The following is a 25,869-nucleotide window of genomic DNA, read 5'->3' as shown; positions in this document are numbered from 1 at the left end:
TTACCTGGGAAAGATGGTAAATGTGGATTTTTTTTTCCTAATCAGTTTGAGAAATTTTTTAAACATGTAAATTAATCAATTTACAATTTTTGTGATTACTGATATTTGGAATTATTTTTACTATCTTATTTTGGGTTTTCCATATATAATGTTTTTCTTTGCTTTTTATCCTCCCATCCTGTCACATCTTCTATTATATTTGTTAAGTTTTCTTTATTCTCTTTTTCTTTTTGCTCATTCAGAATTTATAACTCCTGTTTCTATAATTATAGTGACTGCTCTTAAACTGCCACATGCTTATTTGATAGCAATGTCTTAAGTTATTTAGCATCCTCCTTTGGAACCATACAAAGAACCTACCATACTTTAACTCTGATTTTGCCTCCTTCCACTTTACCCCAGTTTCAAATACATCTGTTATTGTTGACCAGTGTTTTGGTGCAAGCTTATTAGCACTTCTCAAATTTATTATTTCATAATAATCATTTTATGCAGTCAATTCTTACTTAGATTTACCTGTTACTCTGTTCACTGTTGTTTCTTGCCACTCTTTACCTTCGGTGTTCAGTTTCTTTCTTTGAAGTTCATCCTTTAGTAAGTAGCTCCTTCACTGAGGGTCTGAAACTGCTATACTTCTTAGCTTTGTTTGTCTGGAAATTTATTTTACCTTCATTCTTGGGTGATAGTAAGTACATTATTTTCAGGTCTCTCATATTGCTGGTGTTAAGTCTGCTTAAGTCTAATTTCTGTGTCTTTGTAGGTAATTTATGTTTTCTCTGATTTGCTTTGAAAGCATGCCCTTTATATTTGTATTACGCAGTTTCACTATGATGTGTCTATATCTAGATTTTTTTTTAATCCTGCTTTGGATTGATTTGTGACTCTTGAATCTGAATAGCATTTTCTTTTGAGATTTTTGCCTCTCCCAGTTTCTTTTATCTCTCTTTCTATAACTCATATCTAAGGTAGATTTTTGTTTTTTCCTCTCTATCCTTTTGCCGTATTTTGTTAATTCACTGTGTTGAGTTTTGGAAATGTCATCATGCTGCATTTTAACCTGTCTTTTAAGATCAGTTAGTGTAAAAAATATATTTCTAGAAGCTCTGTTTAATTTTTTAGAGAATATTTCTGGTCTTTAATTTTTTATTATGTTTTGTTGTGTTTTCATCTGTTTGAAATGTTATTTTAATTTTTTAGTCATTGCAAAAATATACTTTCTTTGTAGTTGACCAGATAGTTTTATGACCATTTACTTGAAATTCTTTGTGGCCAAATTCAGTTATTTATTTTTTGGTTGATTCTCACTTTTAGTGTGGATTATTTCCTTATATGTTTTATAAATACGTGTGAAAGCTTAACCTCCACAGGACTTTGTTTGTGGAAATTCTCTGTTCTTCGGCTACAAATGTGTGCATGTAAAACAACTTTTCATTGTTTTTACTAGGGATATAGGAATAGCTCCAGGGATATCTGCCTGTAACTAAATTTATTTTAAATATTTGACCTGGGTTCTTAAGTCCAAGTTGTAGTATAAATACAAACCAAACCCAAAAATATTCTGGCCCATTTTTAAAAATTATATTTTCCACCCCAAACCCAGAAATAGTTAGGCATGCTTCTTTGTCATATCCCACTGCTTATGAGTGATTTCTTTCTAAAACATAGTTCTATTAATACTATATCATTTTGAGAGTACTAGATTTATGGAGGCATCTCATTCCAAACATCCTGGCTCATGAAGATTTAAGGCCTCATTTGCTATCCTTGTATGGGTATTAAAATGTAAGTTCCTAGATACCAAGACCAATAACCTGCTTTCTACACCTCTGTATTTTTCTGGCATCTGTGGATTTCTATTTATTAGGAACTCTTTATGTAAAGAATGTTCCCGGGGTGCCTGGGTTATTTAGCTGGTTAAGCGGCTGCCTTCAGCTCAGGTCATGATCCCAGGGTTCTGGGATCGAGCCCCACATCAGGCTCCCTGCTCAGCGGGGATCCTGCTTCTCCCTCTTCCTCTGCCTGCTGCTCCTCCTGTATGTGCTGTCTGTCTCTGTCAAATAAATAAATAAAATCTTAAAAAAAAAAAAAGAATGTTCCCGAATGTTCCTGTGGTTTCTAGTACTTTGCAAAAGGTTATCTATGGCAGTATTGTCCAACTTTTTTCATGCCTAGGTACACAGAGAAAATAATACTAATTCACACAGAGAAGATGATATTGTACAGAATGTTAGGGTAACTGGGGAACATTTCTTGGATAACCATAGAAGTTTGGTCAAAGAAATTAACACATAATTTAAAAATAAAACATAAATTATAAAGAGGAAATCAAATGTTAAGTTTATATAGACAAGACATGAGAGACTCTGGACTCCAGGAAACAAACTGAGAGTTACAAAAGGGAGGAGGCTGGGGGGATGGGGTAGCCCAGTGATGGGTATTAAGGAGGGCATGTGTTGTGATGAGAACTGAGTGTTATATACAACTAATGAATTGTTGGACACTACATCAAAAACTAATGATGTAATATATGTTGGCTTACTGAACATAATAAAAAAAATTAAATGCAGTAAATGAAAGAAAGAAAGAAAGAAAAAGAGAAAGAGAAAGAACGAAAGACAAAAGAATCTCTTTGATTCCCATAAGATTAAAGTCAAAGGCAAAGTATCGATTTGCACATACTAAAAATATAAGAAAAAGCCTAACTTTCTGGAATGTTCTTCCTCATCATGATATGTAATTCTGTATGTTAAACAAAACAAAACAAATATATAACCCTGCCCCAAATGTTCCTTCCCTGGAGCACTGCCTTCTCTGTGAAGATTGTGTATTATCCCAGGCAGCTGTCCTGACTTGGGTCTGAATAAAACTTTCTTCCTTTCTCTCTAAAATGTTAAAAATCATCAATCAATCAATCAATCAATCAATCTTCAAATTTTTAATTGAAACTCTTCAGTTTGTGTCTGGGAACATATAATTTTTATATGAGGTTTTTATTTCTGTAATGGATGCATGAGATTCCTAATCAAGACTTTTCAGTGACAACCTCTTCAAAATCTTAATAGTCACCATCAATGAGAAACTGTTCACACAATGAAGTGATAAAAAATTTAAAACTGTTCAAATATTTAAACTGTATGAAATTATATTTGTCATTGAACAGCTCTCCCATTCCTTTCACTCAATGTTGAAGTTTCATGTGAAAATCAAATGACTTTCAAATCTAATCAAACTTTTAATAAAATGTTTTTAGATAATGAGATATTTTAAAATTGTGATGACCCCTTAATTTACAGCATGCACATGCCTATTTAGAATAGTCGCTGGGAGTAGCTTGGACAACCTTAAATGGGAAACTTACTCATGATTAGACAAAAGTATCAGATATATGCAGTCAGAGAATCAAGTCTACTGTCTAGCCAGCATGCAGGCTCTTCACTATACCCTCAGCCACACTGGATCCTTCCGTGGCTTACACCTAGAATGAAGCTTGCACTCCTCCAGAGGACCATGAACTGCTTGGTCAGGATGGACAGACCTCCAGGCCTCACATATGGCTGCTTGAGATCTATAATCCACCCTCAGCCTACCGGTGTGCTGCAGGTAACTATTTGCACAGCTCTGATGTAGAGCAACATATTGCTAAAACAAGAAGCCTATGGACGCCTGGGTGCCTCAGTTGGTTAAGCGACTGCCTTTGGCTCAGGTCATGATCCTGGAGTCCCTGGATTGAGTCCCGCATTGGGCTCCCTGCTTGGCAGGGAGCCTGCTTCTGCCTCTGACCCTCCCCCCTCTCATGTGCTCTCTCTCTCTCATTCTCTCTGTCTCAAATAAATAAATAAAAAAAAATCTTAAAAAAAAATAAAACAAGAAGCCTAGATTAAAAATTTTAATCTAAAGAAGAAAGAAAAAGAAATAAAAGGAAGAAAGGAAGAAGTGGTAATGAACTAAAATTTCCAATTTTATTGAAGATAAGGAGGAAGGCTTGATAAATACTGAGTACCTCTTATGAGGTAGGCACAATGTGCTGGGTAACCTACTTATACAATCTCACAGATGCTTATAAAAGTTTGTCAAGATATTTTTGTCATCCCAATTTTAGATACAAATAATCAACAGAAAAAATTACCTTGCCCAGGCTCACAGAACTAGTGGGGAACTGGGTTTCTGTTCAGACATGTCTGTCTAGAATATCCATGACTTTACTAATTTTGAGTCAATAGACTTGGTTCAAATTCGAACTGTTCTACTTATTAGTTATATGATTTTAATTTACTTAATCTCAAAATTACTTGTCTTATCCATAAATAAGGGATAATAAATAGTCCATGTCTCAAAAAATTCATTATCCTCAAAATAAATGAGATAATGCATCAGATATCAGAGTGTATGATTGGAATAGAGGCCCAAGCATCAGTAGTTTTTAAAAGTTATCAAGTTTGACTTCTTCTTTGCCAATTTGAATACCTTTTATTTCTTTTTGTTGTCTGATTGCTGTTGCTAGGAGTTCCAATACTATGTTGAACAATAGTGGCAAGAGTGGACATCCTTGTTGTGTTCCTGATCTTAAGGGAAAGGCTCTCAGCTTTTCCCCATTGAGGATGATATTCACTGTGGGATTTTCAGAGATGGTTTTTATGAAATTGAGGAATGTTCCCTCTATCCCTATACTCTGAAGAGTTTTAATCAGGAAAGTATGCTGTATTTCGTCAAATGCTTTTTCTGCATCAATTGAGAGAACCATGTGGAGTCAAACTCTCTCTCTTTGCAGATGATGATACTTTATGTGGAAAACCCAAAAGACTCCACCTCCAATTACTAGAACTCATACAGCAATTCAGTAATGTGGCAGGATACAAAATCAATGCACAGAAATCAGTTGCTTTCCTAAACACTAACAGTGTAACTCTAGAAAGAGAAATTAGGGAATCAATTCCATTTACAATAGCACCAAAAACCTCAAGATACCTTGAAATAAACGTAACCAAAGAGATAAAGGACCTAAACTCTAGAAACTACAGCACACTTATGAAGGAAATTGAAGAAGACACAAAAAGATGGAAAAATATTCATGGATCAGAAGAATAAGCATTGTTAAAATGTCTGTGCTGCCCAGAGCAGTCTATACTTTCAACACCATCTGGATCAAAATACCAATGGCATTTTTCAAAATGCTGGGAACAAACCTAAAATTTGTATGTAGCCAGAAAAGACCCCGAATCACCAAGGAAATGTTGAAAAAGAAAAACAAAGCTGGGGGCATCATGTTGTCTGATTTCAAGCTATATTACAAAGCAGTGATCACCAAGACAGCATGGTACTGGCATAAAAACAGACATATAGATCAATGTAACAGAATAGAGAGCCCAGATATGGACCCTCAGCTCTATGGTCAACTAATCTTTGACAAAGCAGGAAAAAAATATGCAATGGAAAACAGACAGTCTCTTCAATAAATGGTGCTGGGAGAATTGGACAGCTATATACAGAAGAATGAAACTCGACCATTCTCTAACACCATAAACAAAGATAAACTCAACATGGATGAAAGACCTCAATGTGAGACAGGAATCCATCAAAATCCTAGAGGAGAAAATAGGCAGTAACCTTTTTGACATGGGCTAGGCAACTTCTTTCAAAACAGGTCTACAAAGGCAAGGGAAACAAAATAAAAAGTGAACTTTTGGGACTTCCTCAAGATAAAAAGCTTCTGCACAGCAAAGGAAACAGTCAGCAAAACAAAGAGACAACATACAGAATGGGAGAAGATATTTGCAAATGACACTACAGATAAAGGGCTGGTATTCAAGATCTATAAAGAACTTCTCAAATTCAACACCCCCAAAAAACAAATAATCAAGTCAAGAAATGGGCAGAAGACATGAACAGACACTTCTCCAAAGAAGACATACGAATGGCTAACAGACATATAAAAAAAGTTCAACATCATTAGCCATCAAGGAAATTCAAATCAAAACCACATTGAGAAGGGGCAGGAGCAAGATGGTGGAGGAGTAGGAGACCTAAATTTCATCTGGTCCCAGGAATTCGGCTAGATAGGGATCAAACTGTGCTGAACACCTATGAACTCAACAGGAGACTGATGAAAAGAATAGCAGCAACTCTGAACAGAAAAGCGACCACTTTCTGGAAGGTAGGACGTGCAGAGAAGTGAATCCGAGGCGATATTCAGGAAGATAGATGGTGGTGGGAGGGAGCCTCTGTCAGCTGCTACCAGCAAGTGATAGAGCAGAGGAGCACAAAATTGGAATTTTAGAAGTCTGCTCCACTGAGGGACATCGCTCCAGTGGCTAAGCAGGGGGTGGAACACTCGCTGGGACAGTGTGGTCTCAGGATCCTCGGGGTCACATAAAGACCGGGGATGCCTGAGTGGGCAGAGCTCCCAGATATCGGAACAGGGAAGCCGGCTGCAAAGACGGAGCCAAGGAGTGGGCTCTCAGCTTGTGGTTGCCATAAACCGTGATCCGCGGCACAGTCAGGCCACTGCTTTTCCAGCAGGGACACAACAAGCAGCATATCCGGGGAGACTCACATTCCTCCCCTGGAAGGAGTGGCACAGAAGCTCACTGCAGGAATCAGCTAGGTTTGGAGACTCCAAACGGAAGTCGTGTGCCAGAGATAGAAACACTTGGTCACTGGCCGGGTGAGCACGGAGTGCGGCCAGAGACTGGGAAGATAGGACTGATTGACTGCTTTTCTCTGGGGGCGCACTGAGGAGTGGGGCCCCGTGTTCTCGGCTCCTCCAGGGCAGAGATTGGGAGGCTGCCATTTTCACTCTCATCCTCCAAACCTGTACGGAAAGCTTGCAGGGAACAAAAGCTACTGAGAGCAAACCTGAGCAGATTACTTAGCCTGGCCCCTGGCAAGGGTGGGACAATTCAGCCTCCAGCAAAGACATTTGAAAACCACTGCAACAGACCCCTCCCCCAGAGAATCAACAAGAACAGGCAGCCAAGACCAAGTTTACCGATCAATGAGTATGGCAGAATGCCAGCAGTAGGGGAATACTGCACATAGAATTCATGGCATTTTCCCCATGATTCTTTAGTCTTTCAAAGTTAATTTTTTTAATTTAATTTTTTTTTAATTTTTCTTTTCCCTTTCTCAACCAACATCTTATCAATCCCTTTTTTAAAAATCTTTTTTATTTTTCATTTTTAGAGTCATATTCTATCCTTCCATATTAGTTAACCTTATTTTTGGTATATATATATAAGTTGTTTTCTCTTTAAAATTTTGGGATACAGTTTCTTCTCACAGACCAAAATATACCCTAAATCTCTAGTGTATGGCTTTGTTCTAATCTCCTGCCTGATCACATTCTCTCCCTTTTCTTTTTTTTTTAATTTCTCTTCTTTTTTCAACCAACTTCTTATCTTATCAATTCCTATATAAAATCTTTTATAATTTTCATCTTTACAGTCATATTCCATACCTTCATCATATTTACCTTTATTTTTCTACATAAATCAGCTTTTCTTTCTTTAAAATTTTGGGAGGCAGTTTCTTCTAACAGACCAAAATATGCCCAAAATCTAGTGTGTGGTACTGATCTATTCACCAGCCTGATCATATTTGATCATATTCTTTTTTTCTTTCTTTTTTCTTTTTCTTTTCTTTTTTTTTTTATTTCTTCCCTTTCTTTTCCCCAGTTTCAGGTCTCTTCTGATTGGTTAAGTGTATATTTTTCTGGGGTAATTTTTACCCTATTAGCATTTTGTTCTCTCATTCATCTATTCTCCTCTGGACAAAATGACAAGACAGGAAAAACCACCTCAAAAAAAAGAACAAGAGGCAGTACTTACTGCCAGGGACCTAATCAATATGGACATTAGTAAGATTTCGGAACTAGAGTTCAGAATGATGATTTTAAAGATACTAGCTGGGCTTGAAAAAAGCATGGAAGATATTAGAGAAACCCTTTCTGGAGAAATAAAAGAACTAAAATCTAACCAAGTCGAAATCAAAAAGGCTATTAAGGAGGTGCAATCAAAAATGGAGGCTCTAACTGCTAGGATAAATGAGGCAGAAGAGAGAAACAGTGATATAGAAGACCAAATGATGGAAAATAAAGAAGCAGAGAAAAAGAGAGATAAACAACTACTGGATCACGAGGGCAGAATTTGAGAGAGAAGTGATACCATAAGACGAAACAATATTAGAATAATTGGCATCCCAGAAGAAGAAGAAAGAGAGAGAGGGGCAGAAAGTATATTGGAGCAAATTATAGCAGAGAACTTCCCTAATTTGGGGAAGGAAACAAGTATCAAAATCCAGGAGGCACAGTGAACACCATGAAAATCAATAAAAATAGGTCAGCACCCCAACATCTTATAGTAAAACTTACAAGTGTCAGAGACAAAGAGAAAATCCTGAAAGCAGCTCAGAACAAGAGATCTGTAACCTACAATGAAAGAAGCATTAGATTGGCAACAGACCTATCCACAGAGACCTGGCAGGACAGATAGGACTGGCATGGTATATTCAGAGCTCTAAATGAGAAAAATATGCAGCCAAGAATACCATATCCAGCTAGGCTGTCATTGAAACTAGAAGGAGAGATAAAAAGCTTCCAGGACAAACAAAAACTAAAGGGATTTGCAAACACGATTCCAGCCCTATAGGAAATATTAAAAGGGGTCCTCTAAGCAAAAGAGAGAGCCTAAAAGTAACATAGACCAGAAAGGAACACAGACAATATACAGTAACAGTCACCTTACAGGCAATTCCACGGCACTAAATTCATATCTTTCAATAGCTACCCTGAATGTATATGGGCTAAATGCCCCAATCAAAAGACACAGGCTATCAGATTGGATAAAAAAACAAGACCCATCGATATACTGCCTGCAAGAGACTCATTTTAGACCCAAAGACACCTCTAGATTGAAAGTGAGGGGGTGGAAAACCATTTACCATGCTAATGGACACCAAAAGAAAGCTGGGGTGGCAGTCCATATATCAGACAAGTTAGATTTTAAACCAAAGACTATAATAACAGATGAGGAAGGACACTATATCATGCTTAAAGGGTCTATCCAAGAAGAAGATGTAACAATTGTAAATGTCTATGCCCCTAAAATGGGAGCAGCCAATTATATAAGCCAATTAATAACAAAAGCAAAGAAACACATTGACAACAATACAATAATAGTAGGTGACTTTAACACCCCTCTCACTGAAATGGACAAATCATCTAAACAAAAGATCAACAAGGAAATAAAGACTTTAACTGACACACTGGAACAAATGGAGTTCACAGATATATTCAGAACATTCCATCCCAAAGCAACAGAACACACATTCTTCTCTAGTGCCCATGGAACATTCTCCAGAATAGATCACATCCTAGGTCACAAATCAGATCTCAACCGGTACCAAAAGATTGGGATAATTCCCTGCATATTTTCGGACCACAATGCTTTGAAACAAAAATTCAGTCACAAGAGGAAAGTTGGAAAGAACTCAAATACATGGAGGCTAAAGAGCATCCTACTAAAGAATGAATGGGTCAACCAGGCAATTAAAGAAGAATTTTAAAAATTCATGGAAACCAATGAAAATGAAAACACAACTGTTCAAAATCTTTGGGATGCAGCAAAGGCGGTCCTAAGAGGAAAGTATATAGCAATACAAGCCTGTCTCAAGAAACAAGAAAGGTCTGAAATACACAACCTAAACCTATACCTAAAGGAGCTGGAGAAAGAACAGCAAATAAAGCCTAAACCCAGCAGGAGAAGAGAAATAATAAAGATCAGAGCAGAAATCAATGAAATAGAAACCAAAAGAACAGTAGAACAGATCAACGAAACTAGGAGCTGGTTCTTTGAAACAATTAATAAGATTGATAACCCCCTGGCCAGACTTACCAAAAGAAAAGAGAAATGACCCAAATAAATAAAATCATGAATGAAAGAGGAGAGATCACAACCAGCACCAAAGAAATACAATTAATTATAAGACCATATTATGAGCAACTATATGCTAGCAAATTAGATAATCTGGAAGAAATGGATGCATTCCTAGAGATGTATCAACTACCAAAACTGAACCAGGGAGAAATAGAAAACCTGAACAGACCTATAACCGCTAAGGAAATTGAAGCAGTCATCAAAAATCTCCCAACAAACAAAAGCCCAGGGCCAGATGGCTTCCCAGGGGAATTCTACCAAACATTTAAAGGAGAATTAATACCTATTTTTCTGAAACTGTTCCAAAAGATAGAAATGGAAAAAACTTCCAAACTCGTTTTATGAGGCCAGCATAACCTTGATCCCCAAACCAGACAAAGACCCCATCAAAAAGGAGAATTACAGACCAATATCCTTGATGAACATGGATGCAAAAATTCTCACCAAAATACTAGCCAATAGGATCCAACACTACATTAAAAGGATTATTCACCACTACCAAATGGGATTTATTCCTGGGCTGCAGGGTTGGTTCAACATCCGCAAATCAATCAATGTGATACAATACATTAATAAAAGAAAGAACAAAAACCATATGATCCTCTCAAAGATGCAGAAAAAGCATTTAACAAAGTACAGCATCCTTTCTTCATCAAAAGTCTTCAGAGTATAGGGATAGAGGATACATACCTCAATATCATAAAAGCCATCTATGAAAAACCTACAGTGAATATCATTCTCAATGGGGAAAAACTGAGAGCTTTCCCCCTAAGGTCAGGAACACAGCAGGGATGTCCACTCTCACCACTGCTATTCAACATAGTACTAGAAGTCCTAGCGACAGCAATCAGACAACAAAAAGAAATAAAAGGCATCCAAATTGGCAAAGAAGAAGTCAAACTCTCACTGTTTGCAGATGATATGATACTTTATGTGGAAAACCCAAAAGACCACCCCAAAACTGCTAGAACTCATCCAGGAATTCAGTAAAGTGGCAGGATATAAAATCAATGCACAGAATTCAGTGACATTCCTATACACCAACAAGACAGAAGAAAGAGAAATTAAGGAATCAATCACTTTTATAATTGCACCCCAAACCATAAGATACCTAGGAATAAATCTAACCAAAGAGGCAAAGATTCTGTACTTAGAAAACTCTAAAATCCTCATGAAAGAAATTGAGGAAGACACAAAGAAATGGAAAAACATTCCAAGCTCATGGATTGGAAGAATAATTATTGTGAAGATGTCAATGCTACCTAGAGCAATCACACATTCAATGCAATCCCTATCAATATACCATCCACTTTTTTCAAAGAAATGGAACAAATAATCCTAAAATTTGTATGGAACCAGAAAAGACCCCGAATAGCCAGAGGAATGTCCAAAAAGAAAAGCAAAGCTGATGGCATCGTAATTCCGGACTTCAAGCTCTATTACAAAGCTGTCATCATCAAGACAGTTTGGTACTAGCACAAAAACAGACACATAGATCAGTGGAACAGAGTAGAGAGCCCAGAAATGGACCCTCAACTCTATGGTCAACTAATCTTCGACAAAGCAGGGAAGAATGTCCAATGGAAAAAAGACAGTCTCTTCAACAAATGGTGTTGGGAAAATTGGACAGTCATATGCAGAAGAATGAAACTGGACCATTTCCTTACACCACACACAGAAATAGACTCAAAATGGATGAAAGACTTCAGTGTGAGACAGGAGTCCATCAAAATCCTAAAGGAGAACACAGGCAGCAACCTCTTTGACCTCAGCTGCAGCAACTTCTTCCTAGAATCATCACCAAAGGCAAGGGAAGCAAGGGCAAAAATGAACTATTGGGACTTCATCAAGATAAAAAGCTTTTGCACAGCAAAGGAAACAGTCAACAAAACCAAAAGACAACCGACAGAATGGAGAAGATATTTGCAAATCACATATCAGATCAAGGGCTAGTATCCAAAATCTATAAAGAACTTATGAAACTCAACACCTAAAGAACAAATGATCCAGTCAAGAAATGGGCAGAAGACATGAACAGACATTTTTCCAAAGAAGACATCCAAATGGCCAACAGACACATGAAAAAGCTCAACATCGCCCGGCATCAAGGAAATCCAAATCAAAACCTCAATGGGATACCACCTCACACCAGTCAGAATGGCTAAAATTAACAAGTCAGGAAATAATATTGCATATTTAAAAGACCTGGGTAATTTTACTGGGCAGAGGATAGTAGGATATTAATGATCAAAAGATATTTCACTTTCTCATTTCTTTATTCCAGCTACACATATGAACATTATTTCTGTATTAGATTTTCCCTTATATTTAGCATTAATCTAGATCCTAAAAGAGCAATATGGCTTCCAGGTTCACTGGAAATAGATCTGATACCTGGAAAATCTCAGAAAAGGGGGATTAAGCCCTGTGAGTTTCAAAGGCCATTTGTCCCCTTGATACTTATTTTCTTAAATCAGACAGCAGCCAAGACCCTGGGAAAAGTAATTAAACTGAAAACAGGCAGGTCCAGGTGTTTTTTTGTTGTTGTTGTCATTGTTTTAAGATTTTATTTATTTATTTGACAGAGAGAGACACAGCAAGAGAGGGAACACAAGCAGTGAGAGTGAGAGTGGGAGAAGCAGACTTCCCGCTGAGCAGGGAGACTGATGCAGGGCTCGATCCCAGGACCCTGGGATCATGACCTGAGCGTAAGGCAGATGCTTAACGATTGAGCCACCCAGGCGCCCCTGGGTCCAGGTTATTAATAACTGAACAGTCTTAGACATTCTTGATGACTTAATTTAATGACTGAAGAGAGGTCTGCATCTGAAATGCCTGGTGATGGGGTCAGTAACTGGGTCTCTGAGCAGAAAGGAAAACACGTTATTCCTAAGAACTTATTTCATAGAACAAAGCATTTTATGTTAGTCCCAAATGCGATGCCAGAGAAAATAGCTTTGATTTTCTCTTTTAAGTAAACAAAATTTTAAAAGGTTAAAGAATTACCATTTTATTTATTTTTGCCCTTACTTTACAAAACAGGCTTGGTTATAGTTAAAAGAATTCTGGAACCTTATTGAGTAACTCAAGGGTAGAGATCATGGACGTTTTACTTATCTTGTTTATTCCCTGGATTTAAATATCAACTCTCCATATATTAATTGCATGGCTTTGGACAAATTAATTAACTTCCCTGAGCTCAGTTTCCACATCTGTAAAATGGAGTTGGTAATATTTTGTATAGTTATAGTAGAGTATTTAAACATTTATAAAAATGTATAAAATTCCTGGCCGTTGCTATTATATAATACATCAGACAATAAATATTTGCTCAATGAAATTAGATGTGAATTTTGATGCTTCGCTCTCTTTCAACACCTATGGATAGAAAAACTAGCCTATGGTAACCTTTTGAAAGTTCTCCTATTTCTCTGACTATTCTTGCTGCCTTTGATCTGGTTCTCATACTCTCTCTTTTGGACAATTTCAATGGTCATTGAGTGTCTTTTAACCCCAATTCTCTTCTCTTTCCCCATCTCTCCTCTCCACTTATAATAATGAAACTGTTTACTAAAACAAAGACTGATCTCTTTTACCTATACTACCCTCCTGGAAAGATTTTAGTCATCTAGAGCACTCCACTGCTCCATTTTAAACATGAAGCCCAGAGAGGGAGGGGACTTCCCCAAGTACCTATGCTTCTATAAATTGATGCTGAAATTAGGGTTGAGCTCAGTACCCCTGGCCCCCAGTGAAGGATAACAAAAGGAGGTGCAGAAGAGGACATATATCCTCCAGGTCTAGTAAAAGGGGTGCTGAACAGTTGCAGAACTTTTAAACTTCAATTTTGCCTTCAGTTATTATCTTTTCTGAACTTCAAATGTAATACTCTTACTCTAATAATACTATTACTCATTTCCATATAAATTGTAGGTCAGCCTCAAGAAAGGGCACAGTTAATAATAGCTAAAATTTATGTAGCATTAACTATGTACAAAGCATGGTTCCAAACACTGTACATATATTACCTTATTTAATTATCATCAGTAATCCTAAGTACTGTTATTATTGCCATTTTTCAAATGAGGAAACTGGAACATAGAAAGGTTTAGTAGCTTGGCAAGGTCACATGACTTGAGGGTGGTAGAGTGGGATTAAAACTCAAGCTTCCAGGTTTCAGAGTCTGTGCTCTTGACTACTGTGCTAAGCTGGCACAAATACATTGACTTTCTACGGGCACCATTTATTCTCACTATACTGTTGGCAACTAGTCCATATGGCTTCCTGTAACCTTGCTTATCATTTCCATTCCTGATTAGCAGGAAGTGACAACTTGCATAGCATAGTCTTCTGATAAACTTTTTTCCTTTTTTTTCAGAGAGTCATTTTCAACATTGTTAACTTCAGTAAAACCAAGAGTCTTTATAGAGATGGAATGGCTCCTATGGTGAAATCTACAAGCAGACCCAAATGGTAAGTGACCAGAACGGGGCCTACTTCTGGTTGGGAATTTGACCCAGGTCTCAAAGTTTATGTGCTGGATGACTAGGGCTTAACCTCACTGGCACTGAGAGGAGTAAGATGAATTTCTTGATGGCTATTGTCTGGGTTCTAGGTCGAGGGTATGGCTCTTTGACAATGTTGGAATAGGGAACATGGTTCCACATATGGAGTGACCAGCATTCCATTATGAGGGAAGGTACAGTCTGTTATTTGGTAAACTTCCTGTCCTGTTGGCCTTTTATCATGGTGTCTTTGGAAATGTAACTGAAATTCATTCTATGTTGTTTTATTTTTGTTTCCTAGCCTGAGCAGAGATGTTGTATAGTAACCTGGCAGAACATTGGGAACTACAGTTTAGTAGATTTCCCTTGCTTTGATGGTTTCTTTGTGGCATTTTTATATAGATGTTGTGTGCTTTGTGCATGTTAAAATTATACTTGTTCATTGCTATAGCGAGGGTGAGGAGAGTTTGATAGGCTTGTTTAAAATAGTAATAATTATGGTAGTCATGATGATGATAACTGCTCTCACTTACTGAGAGCCTGTTCTTTTTACATATTTTACATTTGCTGTCAGTATTATCACAACAGTTTTGCAAGGGAGAGCTTAAATATTCCTATATTAGGGATGAAAAAGTTGAGGCTAGGAGAGGGTAAGTACTTTCTCTATACCATAGGTACTGAGAGGAGCCTGTGTTATTTTTATTACCCCACAGTACCATCCAAACCAGTTAATTTTTCATCCATCCATTCATTTATTCTTTCAACAAACATTGATTGAATGCACCAAAAATGAGAGTTTTTAAAGATAGAAACCAATGTTATTCATCTATCACACAGTAGGTATTAATTGAATGCTTGTTGAACTAAACTGAATTCGTTATGAGAATTTACATGTAAAGTGCCTGGTACTTGCTAAGTGCTCAATAAATGTCATCTATTATTAATAGTATTATGTAAAACACTATACAAATGTGAGTATTTGTTAATATTATTCTAGCTTTGATCCCTGTTCAAATTTTAATGACTAGTGAGAAGATCATCTCCAAATGTCTATATTTATAGAAAACTAGCAATTCATAAATATTGAATTGTGCTTTTATCTACAAATGATACTTGGCAATTTTCTATAAATGCTGGGCTGAGAAGCTCAGGTTTGTAAAAGTGTAGGCATTGGATGATAATGAAAACTGTTTATTAAAAGATAAAAATATCTTCCTGGGCTTTTTTTTTTTTTTTTTTTTTTGCTTTGCTGCATCAAGTCAACTATACTGCCATTCCTGGATCTCCTTTTGACAATGGAATCTGGGCAAGGGGTAGGCCTTTGTTTTGAATTTCTGAACTCAGCCCAGTGGATAATAATATAGCACATCTCTCTGTTAATAGGTGTATGTGTAGATGTGTACTTCAAACCTTGCCAACAAAAGGACATCACTGTTGATCTGATCATGAGGGTCCTCAAAATAACATTGTATTTCTTTTATGAGGCTCTATGTTAGGATCTTACACAGCAACCATAATCACCATCCCTTTTCCCCAACTGTTCAATGCTGGAGTCTTCTCTCTTTTTTTTTTTTTTTTTGTGCTTTTAAAATCCTTAAGCTTTAATCATTTCATTTTGTTTTGTTTTGTTTCTTATGGATTATCATCTGGGGCCTCTCTGTCAGGGCTCTTGACAAGATTTTAAAATGTTAATGAGTCCTTGCATTTATATTATAATATCTGAGGATGAAGTTAGTACTCTTATCCAGTATTGGCAGGCTCTCAGCAGCAGCCATTATCCAGTCATGGGGCTTCTCTAATAGTCTGAAAAAGCTTAAATATTCAGAATTCAGTTTATTGTAGTTCATCAGGCTGGTAAGGTATGAGGTACCAGAGCAAATCAGGCTGTTGATATGTCTCATCTCTCATCTTTTTGACTTTGCTAACCCCAGACTTTGGATGCAAAACTACTCACATTCCTTCATAGTCCCATTTCTTAAAGCCAGACTGAGATATTGTTCACTTAGTAGGACTTTATTGATCATCTTAATGTATCACATACTATTCTAGATATTGGGGATACAGTATGTATATGACAGAAAAGATCTGTCCTGAAAGGGAATTTTCTTTTTAGAATTTTATTAACTGATCTGTACATGCCATAATTGTTATAATCCTTGCTACTGGTTTGTTCTAAGGATTCTTTCTGTCCCTTTGGTGTTTTCTGCTTAGGACTTTCTTCTCTTTCTTGTGTCAGTTACCTGTACCAGAACCTGTCTTCCAATAGTCATTCTAAATGTTCTTAGGGCAACACAAAAATTGTACATGACTGTTTGGCTCTCAGATTATTCTATTTTATTGGCCCTGAAGAGTCCATTATAATTTAGGATTCTAGACAACAGCCTGACTCAAAACTGACAAATACATTGTAGATTCCAGTATTAGAATATCTACTCTAGGTGTTTTCCTAATTCTGGTTTTCTCCAAATCCAAGGCAACCAAACAAAAGAAGTTTCTGATACCTTTCTTATCTAGGGATTTCACTTCCTTTAATATTCCAAACAGGCCTTGGAAAAATTCTTACCTCATGACAAATAATAAAAATTCTCAATTTCCTGGATGAAATATGTACTAGATTAGGAAAAGACACTTTCACCTTTTGAAGGTGAAATAAGACATTCTTCTTCACCTCTGTTATAGGGGCCCATAACTGATGCCAAGTAAAGATGCCTTCAGGCCTTAGCATAAGTTTGGTAATCAACTAGTTGTAGAAAGCTGATGAACAAAAAAGCAACTAAAAGCCATTGTGCAAATATATGGCTACTCAAGATTGTTCTGCCTTGAGGAGATAAAGTCAGAATACCTAGCACCAAAATGGAGAAGCTAAAATATTCAGAAATTTTCTGCCTATTTTAGTTCACTCTAATTTTGTTTCCATATTAGAGTTCTTAAGAAGTGTTGGTTGTTAAGGCTCAAGTTTATGCAGCAGCAGTTCATTAATATTTTTTAATATTGTCCAAGGCTGAAATTGCTTTGTGATAGGCACTGCAGGGAACTGGCATTACAAGACAGCCAAAATCTATATTCTTACTTAAGCAGAAGCTAAGTCTAGGATATGTGTACAAGCAGTAAGTGGTAGCATTAGCCAGAGACCTCAGGACTCCCAAGTTTACTATTCCTCCCGTATTCTATGCACAGGGAAAGTGGAAGAAGGAGACACAAAGAAGCAGGGGCTTACATGCTGCTGTTTGGCCTTTGGTAGATCTGAAATAACTTTTCTGATCGACTTGTCCATTATAGTAGATTGAGGAGGTTAGACTAAATCTCAAAAGTGGCTTCCATTTAACACAATTTTATTGAACATCTAACTTTGTGCTAGGTCTTGGGGTGATAATATGAATCTGATAATATGAATAATCTGATCTGGATTATTTCTTTAAAATTTTATTTTCTACAAGTTGAAACACAAACAGAAATAAGTACAAAATAAAGAGTATTGTGCTAAAATAAAGTATGCTGTGGGATTAGAGAAGACAAAGAAAATTACATGATTAGGGCTGTGGAGAGTAAAGGAGAACCTTTGGGTGCACTTGGACATGAACAAAATTAAGGAAATGGAATTCCAGATGGCAGATATAACATGATGAGCTATGACATTTATTTTATAAGCCTCAGTCTCCTCACTGTAAAATGCAAAGTAGCTTTTTCAGTTTTATAAGAAACACATGTGAAATGGGTAACTTTAAAAAGTTTCAAATAGCTTGTGAATTCAGTAAATTCCCTGACCATTTCTTTCCTTTTTCCCCAACTCATTCAAGGCTGATTGGGTGAGCATTATGCCTTCTCTTTCTCTCTCCTTTTCTTCCTAACCTTTCTCCTTCCTTCCTTCTTCCCTCCCTCCTTCTCCCTGTCAATAAATCCTTATAAGTAGTTACAGTAGACCAGGAATTATGCAAGGTATCAGAACAAAATAATAGGGAGACATATGATTACTGTTATCATAAAGCTCATAGTCTACTGGGCTAGGCATCAAACATGTAAATATAGTAAAGTGATAACTGTGACAACCAGGAGAATTTAGCATGCTGTGGAAACTATTCAGCATTTAAGACTTAACCTGCTTCAAGGATAAGAGACCTTTCGTAGGTATGTTACTTATGCTGAGAACTGAAAGATGAACAGGTGAGATCATAGTAAGTAGGGATATGTGTGAAGTAATAAAGTGTGTTTGAAAACAAAGGGATGAGAAAGAACATTACATTTTTGTTGAGAAAAGGCCAATATGATTGGAACATGAAATTCTAAAGAGAAGGTGACTAGAGAGGTAGGTAGGAGTGAGATTGAGGAGAGTTTTGTAAGCCAAGGTAAAGAGCTGGACTTGATTCTGAAGGCACTATAAAGAAACTGAAGAAATTAAACAGGGCATGATCAGAATGGCAGTTTAGAAAGATCAGTCTTAATGCTTAATAGTGAATATCTTGGAAGGAGGGCAGTTGTTTGGAGGTTTTTTGCAATACCTTAGGCTACAGCTGATGATGGATTAGACTGGTAACAGTAGTGATGAAAACAAGTGGGTGGATTTGAGGGTTAACAGAAGATTGAATCAATTTAACCTTTTGATTGAATAGATGTAGAGGGTAAAAGAGAGGTAGGAGTTCTAGATGACTCCGGGGTTTTCTGGCATATACAACAGAAGGGTTGGTGGTGTTATTTACTGAAGACAAGGGTTATAAGAGGAAAGAGTTTTGGCAGATTTGGTTGGAAAGAGGAGATGATGATCTTGGCCTTGGAAGCATAGAGCTAGAAATGCCTGAGAGATATCCAAGTACAGATGTCAAGTAGGCAGTAGGGTTTATTGGTAAGAGACCCAAGAGAGGAATCTGGAGGTACAGATTCAGGAGTCATCAGCCTGTAGATGATAACTAGAATGGTGGGGGCAGATGTGGTCTCCCAGGGAGGTTGTATGGACTGAAGAGGGAAGATTAGGACAGGGCTCTGAGAAATCCCTCAATTTAAAAGTTGGATAGAGGGTGCCTGGGTGGCTCAGTAGGCATCTGCCTTTGGCTCAGGTCATGATCCCAGGGTCCTGGGATCGAGTCCTGCATCAGGCTCCCTACTCCACGGGAAGCCTGCTTCTCCCTCTCCCACTCCCCCTGCTTGTGTTCCCTCTCTCATTGTGTCTCTCTCTGTCAAATAAATAAATAAAATCTTTAAAAATAAATAAATAAAAGTTGGATAGAGGATGAGAAACTCACAAAAGAGGTTAAGAGGAACTGGCCAGAGGTGTAGGAAGAAAACCAAGTTAGTATGATGTCATGTAACCAAGAAGAGAGGGCTTTTTTAAAAAAGAGGGAGTGACTAACACTGCCAATTGCTACTGAAAGGTAAAAGATAATTAGTCTTAAAATACCCAATGCTTGTAGTGATGTAGAGGTCATTAGAGACTTTGTTGACTGCCATTCTAGTGACATGGCAGGAGTTCAAGCCAGCTGTATGAGATAATGAGTGAGTTGAGGGATGAAGAAAGTGTAAAGAAATGGAGACTATAAATATAGATGGTTCTTTCAAAAGTTTGGCTACAAAAATTCAGAAAAAGATACAAGTCCATGGGACAGACAACAAGTAAACAGGCAGTTACAATAAATACCCTTTTGAGGGGCACCTGGGTGGCTCAGTTGTTAAGCATCTGCCTTCGGCTCAGGTCATCCCAGGGTCCTGGGATCGAGTCCCGCATCGGGCTCCCTGCTCTACGGGAAGCCTGCTTCTCCCTCTCCCACTCCCCCTGCTTGTGTTCCCTCTCTCGCTGTGTCTCTCTGTCAAAAAAATAAATAAAATCTTTAAAATAAGTAAGTAAATAAATAAATGCCCTTTTGCATTAAGTGTAGTGATAGTATGTACAAATAACATTGGCTCTATATTATTCTTAATCTCTTATATTATTCTTAATCTAATGATAATCTTTAGTCTTGATCTTGTGAAAAAAGAAACTAAACTTTCGAAATTAAAGATGTATTTTCTGAAATAATGGGGCTTTACTCTATTGTTACAAAAATAATATTTAAAAATTATAAATTAATGAATTCACATTTAAAAACAAATAAGTCATACATTTACAATAAAATTATATCCCCTGGCCCCCCATATACTTAATCTTCCTGCTTTATTCTTCTGTATAGTGCTTATTACCATCTAGCAAACTATAATGTATTATTTATTTTGTTAGCTGTCTCTCCATCTATTAGAAAGTAAGCCATGGGAATAGGGATTTTCATCATTTTTGTATTCATTTGTGTATCCTTAGCACCTCAAACTGTGCTTGGTATATATGACATACTCAATAAATATTTGTTAAATAAATTCATTAATCCATTATCCTTCTGCTAAGCCTAACAGTTGTTTTAATTTTACATATTCTTTTTTAGTTTTTGTTTCCATAAGCACGTTTTCACACAGCAGCAATCAAATATGTATACCCATTTATAGTCTGTTCTTTTCATTTAACATTGTATCAAAACAGTTTCTCATGTTTTCTACCAGTGTTCATTATACCATAGTTGGAGAATTGTTTACTGTTTTTATATGTCATAATTTACTCTATCATATCTCCATTAGTGAGCATTTAGTTTTTTAATATATTTGATATATTTTTTCTAAAGTAGAAATATTAGATAGATAGATGATAGATAGATAGATTTGTCAAATTATTTTTTAGAATCAGTTCCTAAAAGAGTGATTACAGGATTGATGACTATAAGCTTCTGGTATGCATGCTCTCAAAATATGTTGCACCAATTTAAAATGCTACCTTTGATCTATCAGTTTTACTGCAATCTGGACAGCATTAAGAATTGTCATTGAAAAAAAAAACTAGTTTAGGAACTGTAAGATTGTCCTTTTGTTTTTTGTTGTGGTGGTGCTTGTTGTTTTTCTCATTTGAGCTTGTGTCTTAAGAATATTGGCATTAGTATAGTGTCAAAACCGAGTTTCCAAAAATAAATATAATTGCATTAAAAAAAAAGGTAAGACATTACAGACATTCTGGGAAGGGATGGAGTAGATGCACTCTTCCTCATTTCTCCCACTAAGTACAGTATAAAAACCATATACATTACTTTTGGAACAAACATAGAAGACCTGAAAGGTGGAGAGAAGAGGGAAGACTGGCTAAGTTTCTCAGGACCTGAGAAATGATATAGTGGTGAGTTCCCTGGGTTTCATTTTTGCATCATATATGCTAGAATGGTTGCTTGAGAAGCCAGAAACCTAGAAATGCCAATGGGCATAGATAAAAAACAAGTCTTCCCAAAAGCCTATTCTTGCTAAACAAAAGACAACAAAGGGGGGGTTCAGCCCAGTAAGACAGAAAACTTTGGAGATAGTAATTGCCTGCTCTAGCCAAACACCATGGTAAAAAATTGCCCACTTCCACCCTCACCAACAAAGGAGGAATGGAGAGCCTAGACTTCCATCTTTGCTCCAACCCTCCACCAGGTGGTGTCAGAGAAAAGTAGGGAACTGGGAATTTCATTCCTGCTAGTCAGTAATGAATCCTTTCCTCTTCTCTATGATGTCAGACCACATGAGGAATCTGAACTTCTACCATCCACTTGAAGATGGGATCAATAGCAGAGTGCAGGGAGTAAAGAACAGAATAAATGAACCTGAGGACAGAACAATAGAAGTTACTAGATCTAAACAATGGAGAAAAAATAGACTAAAAAGAAAAATGAACAGAACCTCAGGGACCTGTGGGACCAAAAATCTAACATTCATATCATTAGAATTCCAGAAGGAAAGGTGAAAAATTTGTTTGAAATGGCTGAAATCTCAAATTTGGCAAAAGACATAAACCTACAGATTCAAGAGAATGAGTGAACCCGAAACAGGAAAAAAGTGAGGGAAATCCATGCCAAGAAACATCATAATCAAACTAAGGAAAGAAAGAATCTTGAAAACAGTGAGAGAAAATCATACCTTACCTATATGGGAAAATAAATTTGAACACAACAGATTTCACATCAGAAACTATAGAGGCCAAAGGAAAGTGGCACAGTGTTCTTCAGTACTGAAAGAAAAGAACTGCAAACTTAGAATCTAATATCCGACAAAAATATCCTTCAAGAAATCAAGACATTTTGAAGAAGGACAAATTTCATCAAAAGGAAAGAGTATTCGTCAACGGAAGACCTCCCCTAAAAGAATGGGAAAAGGAAGTTCTTAAAACAGAAAAAAAATTATAAAAGAAGGACTCTTGGAATGTCAGAAAGAAAGAAATAACATAAAAAGTAAATAGGTAAATACAATAAACTCCTTTTTCTCCATTTCTAAATTATGTTTGATGTTGAAGCAATAATTATAACATTGATTCAGTTTTCAATGTATGTGGAGGAAATATTTAACATAATCATATTATATGTGGAAAGGTAAAAGGACTTAAAAGGAGGTAGAGTTTTTGCACTTACCTCAAAATGGTAAATTTCAACACCAATAGTCTGTGATAAGTTATGTATAACATATAATATAGGATGGTAAATGATAGTGGGGTGGTGTGATCATAAGGGGTAGCATCTGAGAGATCTTTATGGTGATGAAATAGTTCTATATCTTGATTATGGTGGTGATTACATGTGATAAAATGGCATAGAACTATGCACACATGTTGTACCAATGTAAATTTCCTGGTTTTGAAATTGTTACTCATTATTCATAACTATAGTTATGTAAAATGCAGCCTTTGAGGGAACCCAGATGAAGAGTACACAAGACCTCTCTGTGCTGTTTTTGAAAATCCATAAGAATCTATAATTATTTCAAAACAAAAAGTTAAAACCACATTACTTAACCCACTCTTCACAAAAAAGCCCAAAAAGTATAAGAATATTTTGAAGAATTTCAACAAGTGCAGAAGGATCTGAAGCTTCCCAGAGACTGAATGAGGGTTGGGAGGGAAACATGGGGAGGGTCTTTTTGAATGTGTAACAAAAGGAAAAACTCTAAAAATCATATTCTAGAATGAATAATGTAACCTGAGGAAATGTGGAACTAGAAATAGGGCAGTGGGGTGGGAATAACATTGAGTCTATATTTCATCTCTGGGTCTTCTAGTAGCTCACTTAACCTCTCTGTGCCACCATTTCTTCACACAGAGCACAGCAAAGTTATCCACTCTAGATAATTTTCACCCTGTGCTGCCTGGAGAGTTCTAGCATAGGTCAAGGAGAAACCTCAGTGAAAATGCAGGCTGTTCTCTCTTATTTCCACCAGAGCAAATGTACTTTTGTCTGCTTCACTTATCAGTTATATGAATCAAATTTTATTTTAAAAAACAGACTGATATCTCTCACTACTCTATATAAGATAAAGATTATTATTCACAGTCTTTCAAATGGGGAAATAGAAATACAAGAAGATATATGGCTTGTCACAAATCATACAGCAAGTAAGTGCATAGCAGAGCCTGGAGCCCACATGGGAATGATTGTCTACCTATCACTTTCCTCACTGTGCCACATGGCCTTCAAATAAAAGTTGAAAACTTTGAGCTTGGTAACAATTTCTAACAATTTCCTTTAGTTTTCTACAGTGTGTTCTATAAATAGAACCTATCCAGCATTGAGGGACTCTCAGCATGTGGTGAGTTCTGGAGCTGCCTCAGTAGAAAGAGGATGTCCACCTGTCAGGGAGAAAGTGGAGAGGATTTCTGCCCTGGGGGGGAAGGTGGACCATCCATATCACTGTCAGTGTTCCCAATCAAATTATAGGGCATACTGGGAAAGTATTACAGTTATTGTAATTGTTTTGACCTCAAAACTCAAATGGAAGGAAGCACAGAAAGGAAGAGAGAAAGAATCTATGCTACAATCCCAGTCATGGGATGGTGAGACAAATGAGGAAATGAGTAAGAGGCAAGGAGAATTTGGTTAATGAACCTGAAGGTGGTGACTTCTAAGATCCCTTCATATTCAAACTATGGCCTAAAATATTATGATTCCAGTCTCCTTGTATGGAGTTCAATTCAATTTAATTCAAGATTAATGTATATCTTTCTGCTGTAAGCAGCTTTCAGATTTTGTACTAAATGCTTTGATTCTCTTGGAACCTTGGGAAGGGTATCTGTCACTTTCCCAGTTTTACAAATGAGTATACCAAGGCTCAGGATGATGAAGTAACTTGCCCTAATAGTTTAGGAAAGCTAGAATGTGGCAGAACTGATATTTGAATGTAGAGTTGCTAAGTTTAATCTTAATCCTTTTTCCTTTTTCTAGTATAGTAGTGGTTAATAGCTTAAGCTTTGGAGTGGAGAAATCTGAATTTAACCTGGTTCTGTTGTGTTTGTTATGAGGAGGGGAGGTGACTCACTCAAGATCATACAGCAAGTAAGAGCAGAGCAGAGCCTGGAGGCCACTTGGGACTGACTGGCAAGCCCATTGCTTTCTTCTGTGCTGCCATACTGCCTCCCTTTTCTTTTATTCCAGGTAAAGGGGCTGAAAGATAACAGCTTGGTGCAGGAAAAAAGCATTGGCTTTGTGGTCAACCAGTCAAACCTGAATTCAAATCTTACCTCTTGCCTTTGGATGGCACCAATAATAGCTACCATTAATTAAACTCAAATAATACACTCCCTGTGCTACTGTGCTGTATGATTTCTCTCTAACTCTCACAGCAAACAGGCCAGGACATGAGTGAGGAAACCTGGTGTTTGTGTCATGTGATGCCAACATCTCAGGAGGAAGGAGTCTTAGTGATCACCTAGTCCAAAGCCCTTATTTTGCACAGGAAGAAACTAAAGGACAGAGAAGTATTTGTCTAAAGACTCCTAACTGTTCTTCAACAATTATATTTGAACCCAGTTTGTCCAACTCTTGAGCCACAACATTAAACAGTCTGCAAAATACTTTATTGTTACAAAAGGATTTTGCATCATGATATCCTCACAATAGCTCTAGGAGGCAGGAAAGTCAGAGACTATCACCTCCAGATGAGGAAACTGAGGCTTAGAAAAGAGTCACATAACTAGTCAGAGGCAGAGCCAAGAATCTGTCCCAAATCTGTGAGAGATCTATAGCCATGCTTGCTTGCTTTCTTTCTCTTTCTCTCTCTCTTTCTTTATCATGATAAGTGTACTCTTAAATCCCTATCACCTATTTCACCCATCCCTCCCCCCAGCTCCCCTATGGTAACCATCAGTTTATTCTCTATAGTTAAGAGTTTGTTTCTTGGTTTGTCTCTCTCTTTTTTTTCCCCTTTACTCATTTGTTTTGTTTCTTAAATTCCACATGTGGGTGAAATCATATGGTATTTATCTATCTCTGACTGACTTACTTCTCTTAGCATTATACTCTCTACCTCTATCCATGTTGTTGCAAATGGCAAAATTTCATTCTTTTTTATGGCTGAGTAATATTCCTAGATAGATAGATAGATAGATAGATAGATAGATAGATAGATAGATAGAT

The 25,869-nt window shown here is 36.9% G+C and overlaps 1 protein-coding gene across 1 annotated transcript in view; it reads left to right on the top strand.

Annotated features, from left to right (window-relative positions):
• AGBL4 (AGBL carboxypeptidase 4) overlaps positions 1–25,869 on the top strand; it is a 1,445,284-nt gene that overhangs the window by 737,966 nt on the left and 681,449 nt on the right. Inside the window, exon 4 of the mRNA XM_021683893.1 lies at positions 14,308–14,402. Coding sequence (XP_021539568.1) covers positions 14,308–14,402 — 95 coding nt within the window. The remainder of the gene's footprint in view (positions 1–14,307; positions 14,403–25,869) is intronic.

Source organism: Neomonachus schauinslandi, chromosome 4 (assembly GCF_002201575.2).
Source record: "Neomonachus schauinslandi chromosome 4, ASM220157v2, whole genome shotgun sequence".
Lineage (NCBI taxonomy): Eukaryota > Metazoa > Chordata > Mammalia > Carnivora > Phocidae > Neomonachus > Neomonachus schauinslandi.
The sequence above is the reverse complement of the archived record's forward strand: the minus strand, read 5'-3'. Positions and strand labels throughout refer to the sequence as shown.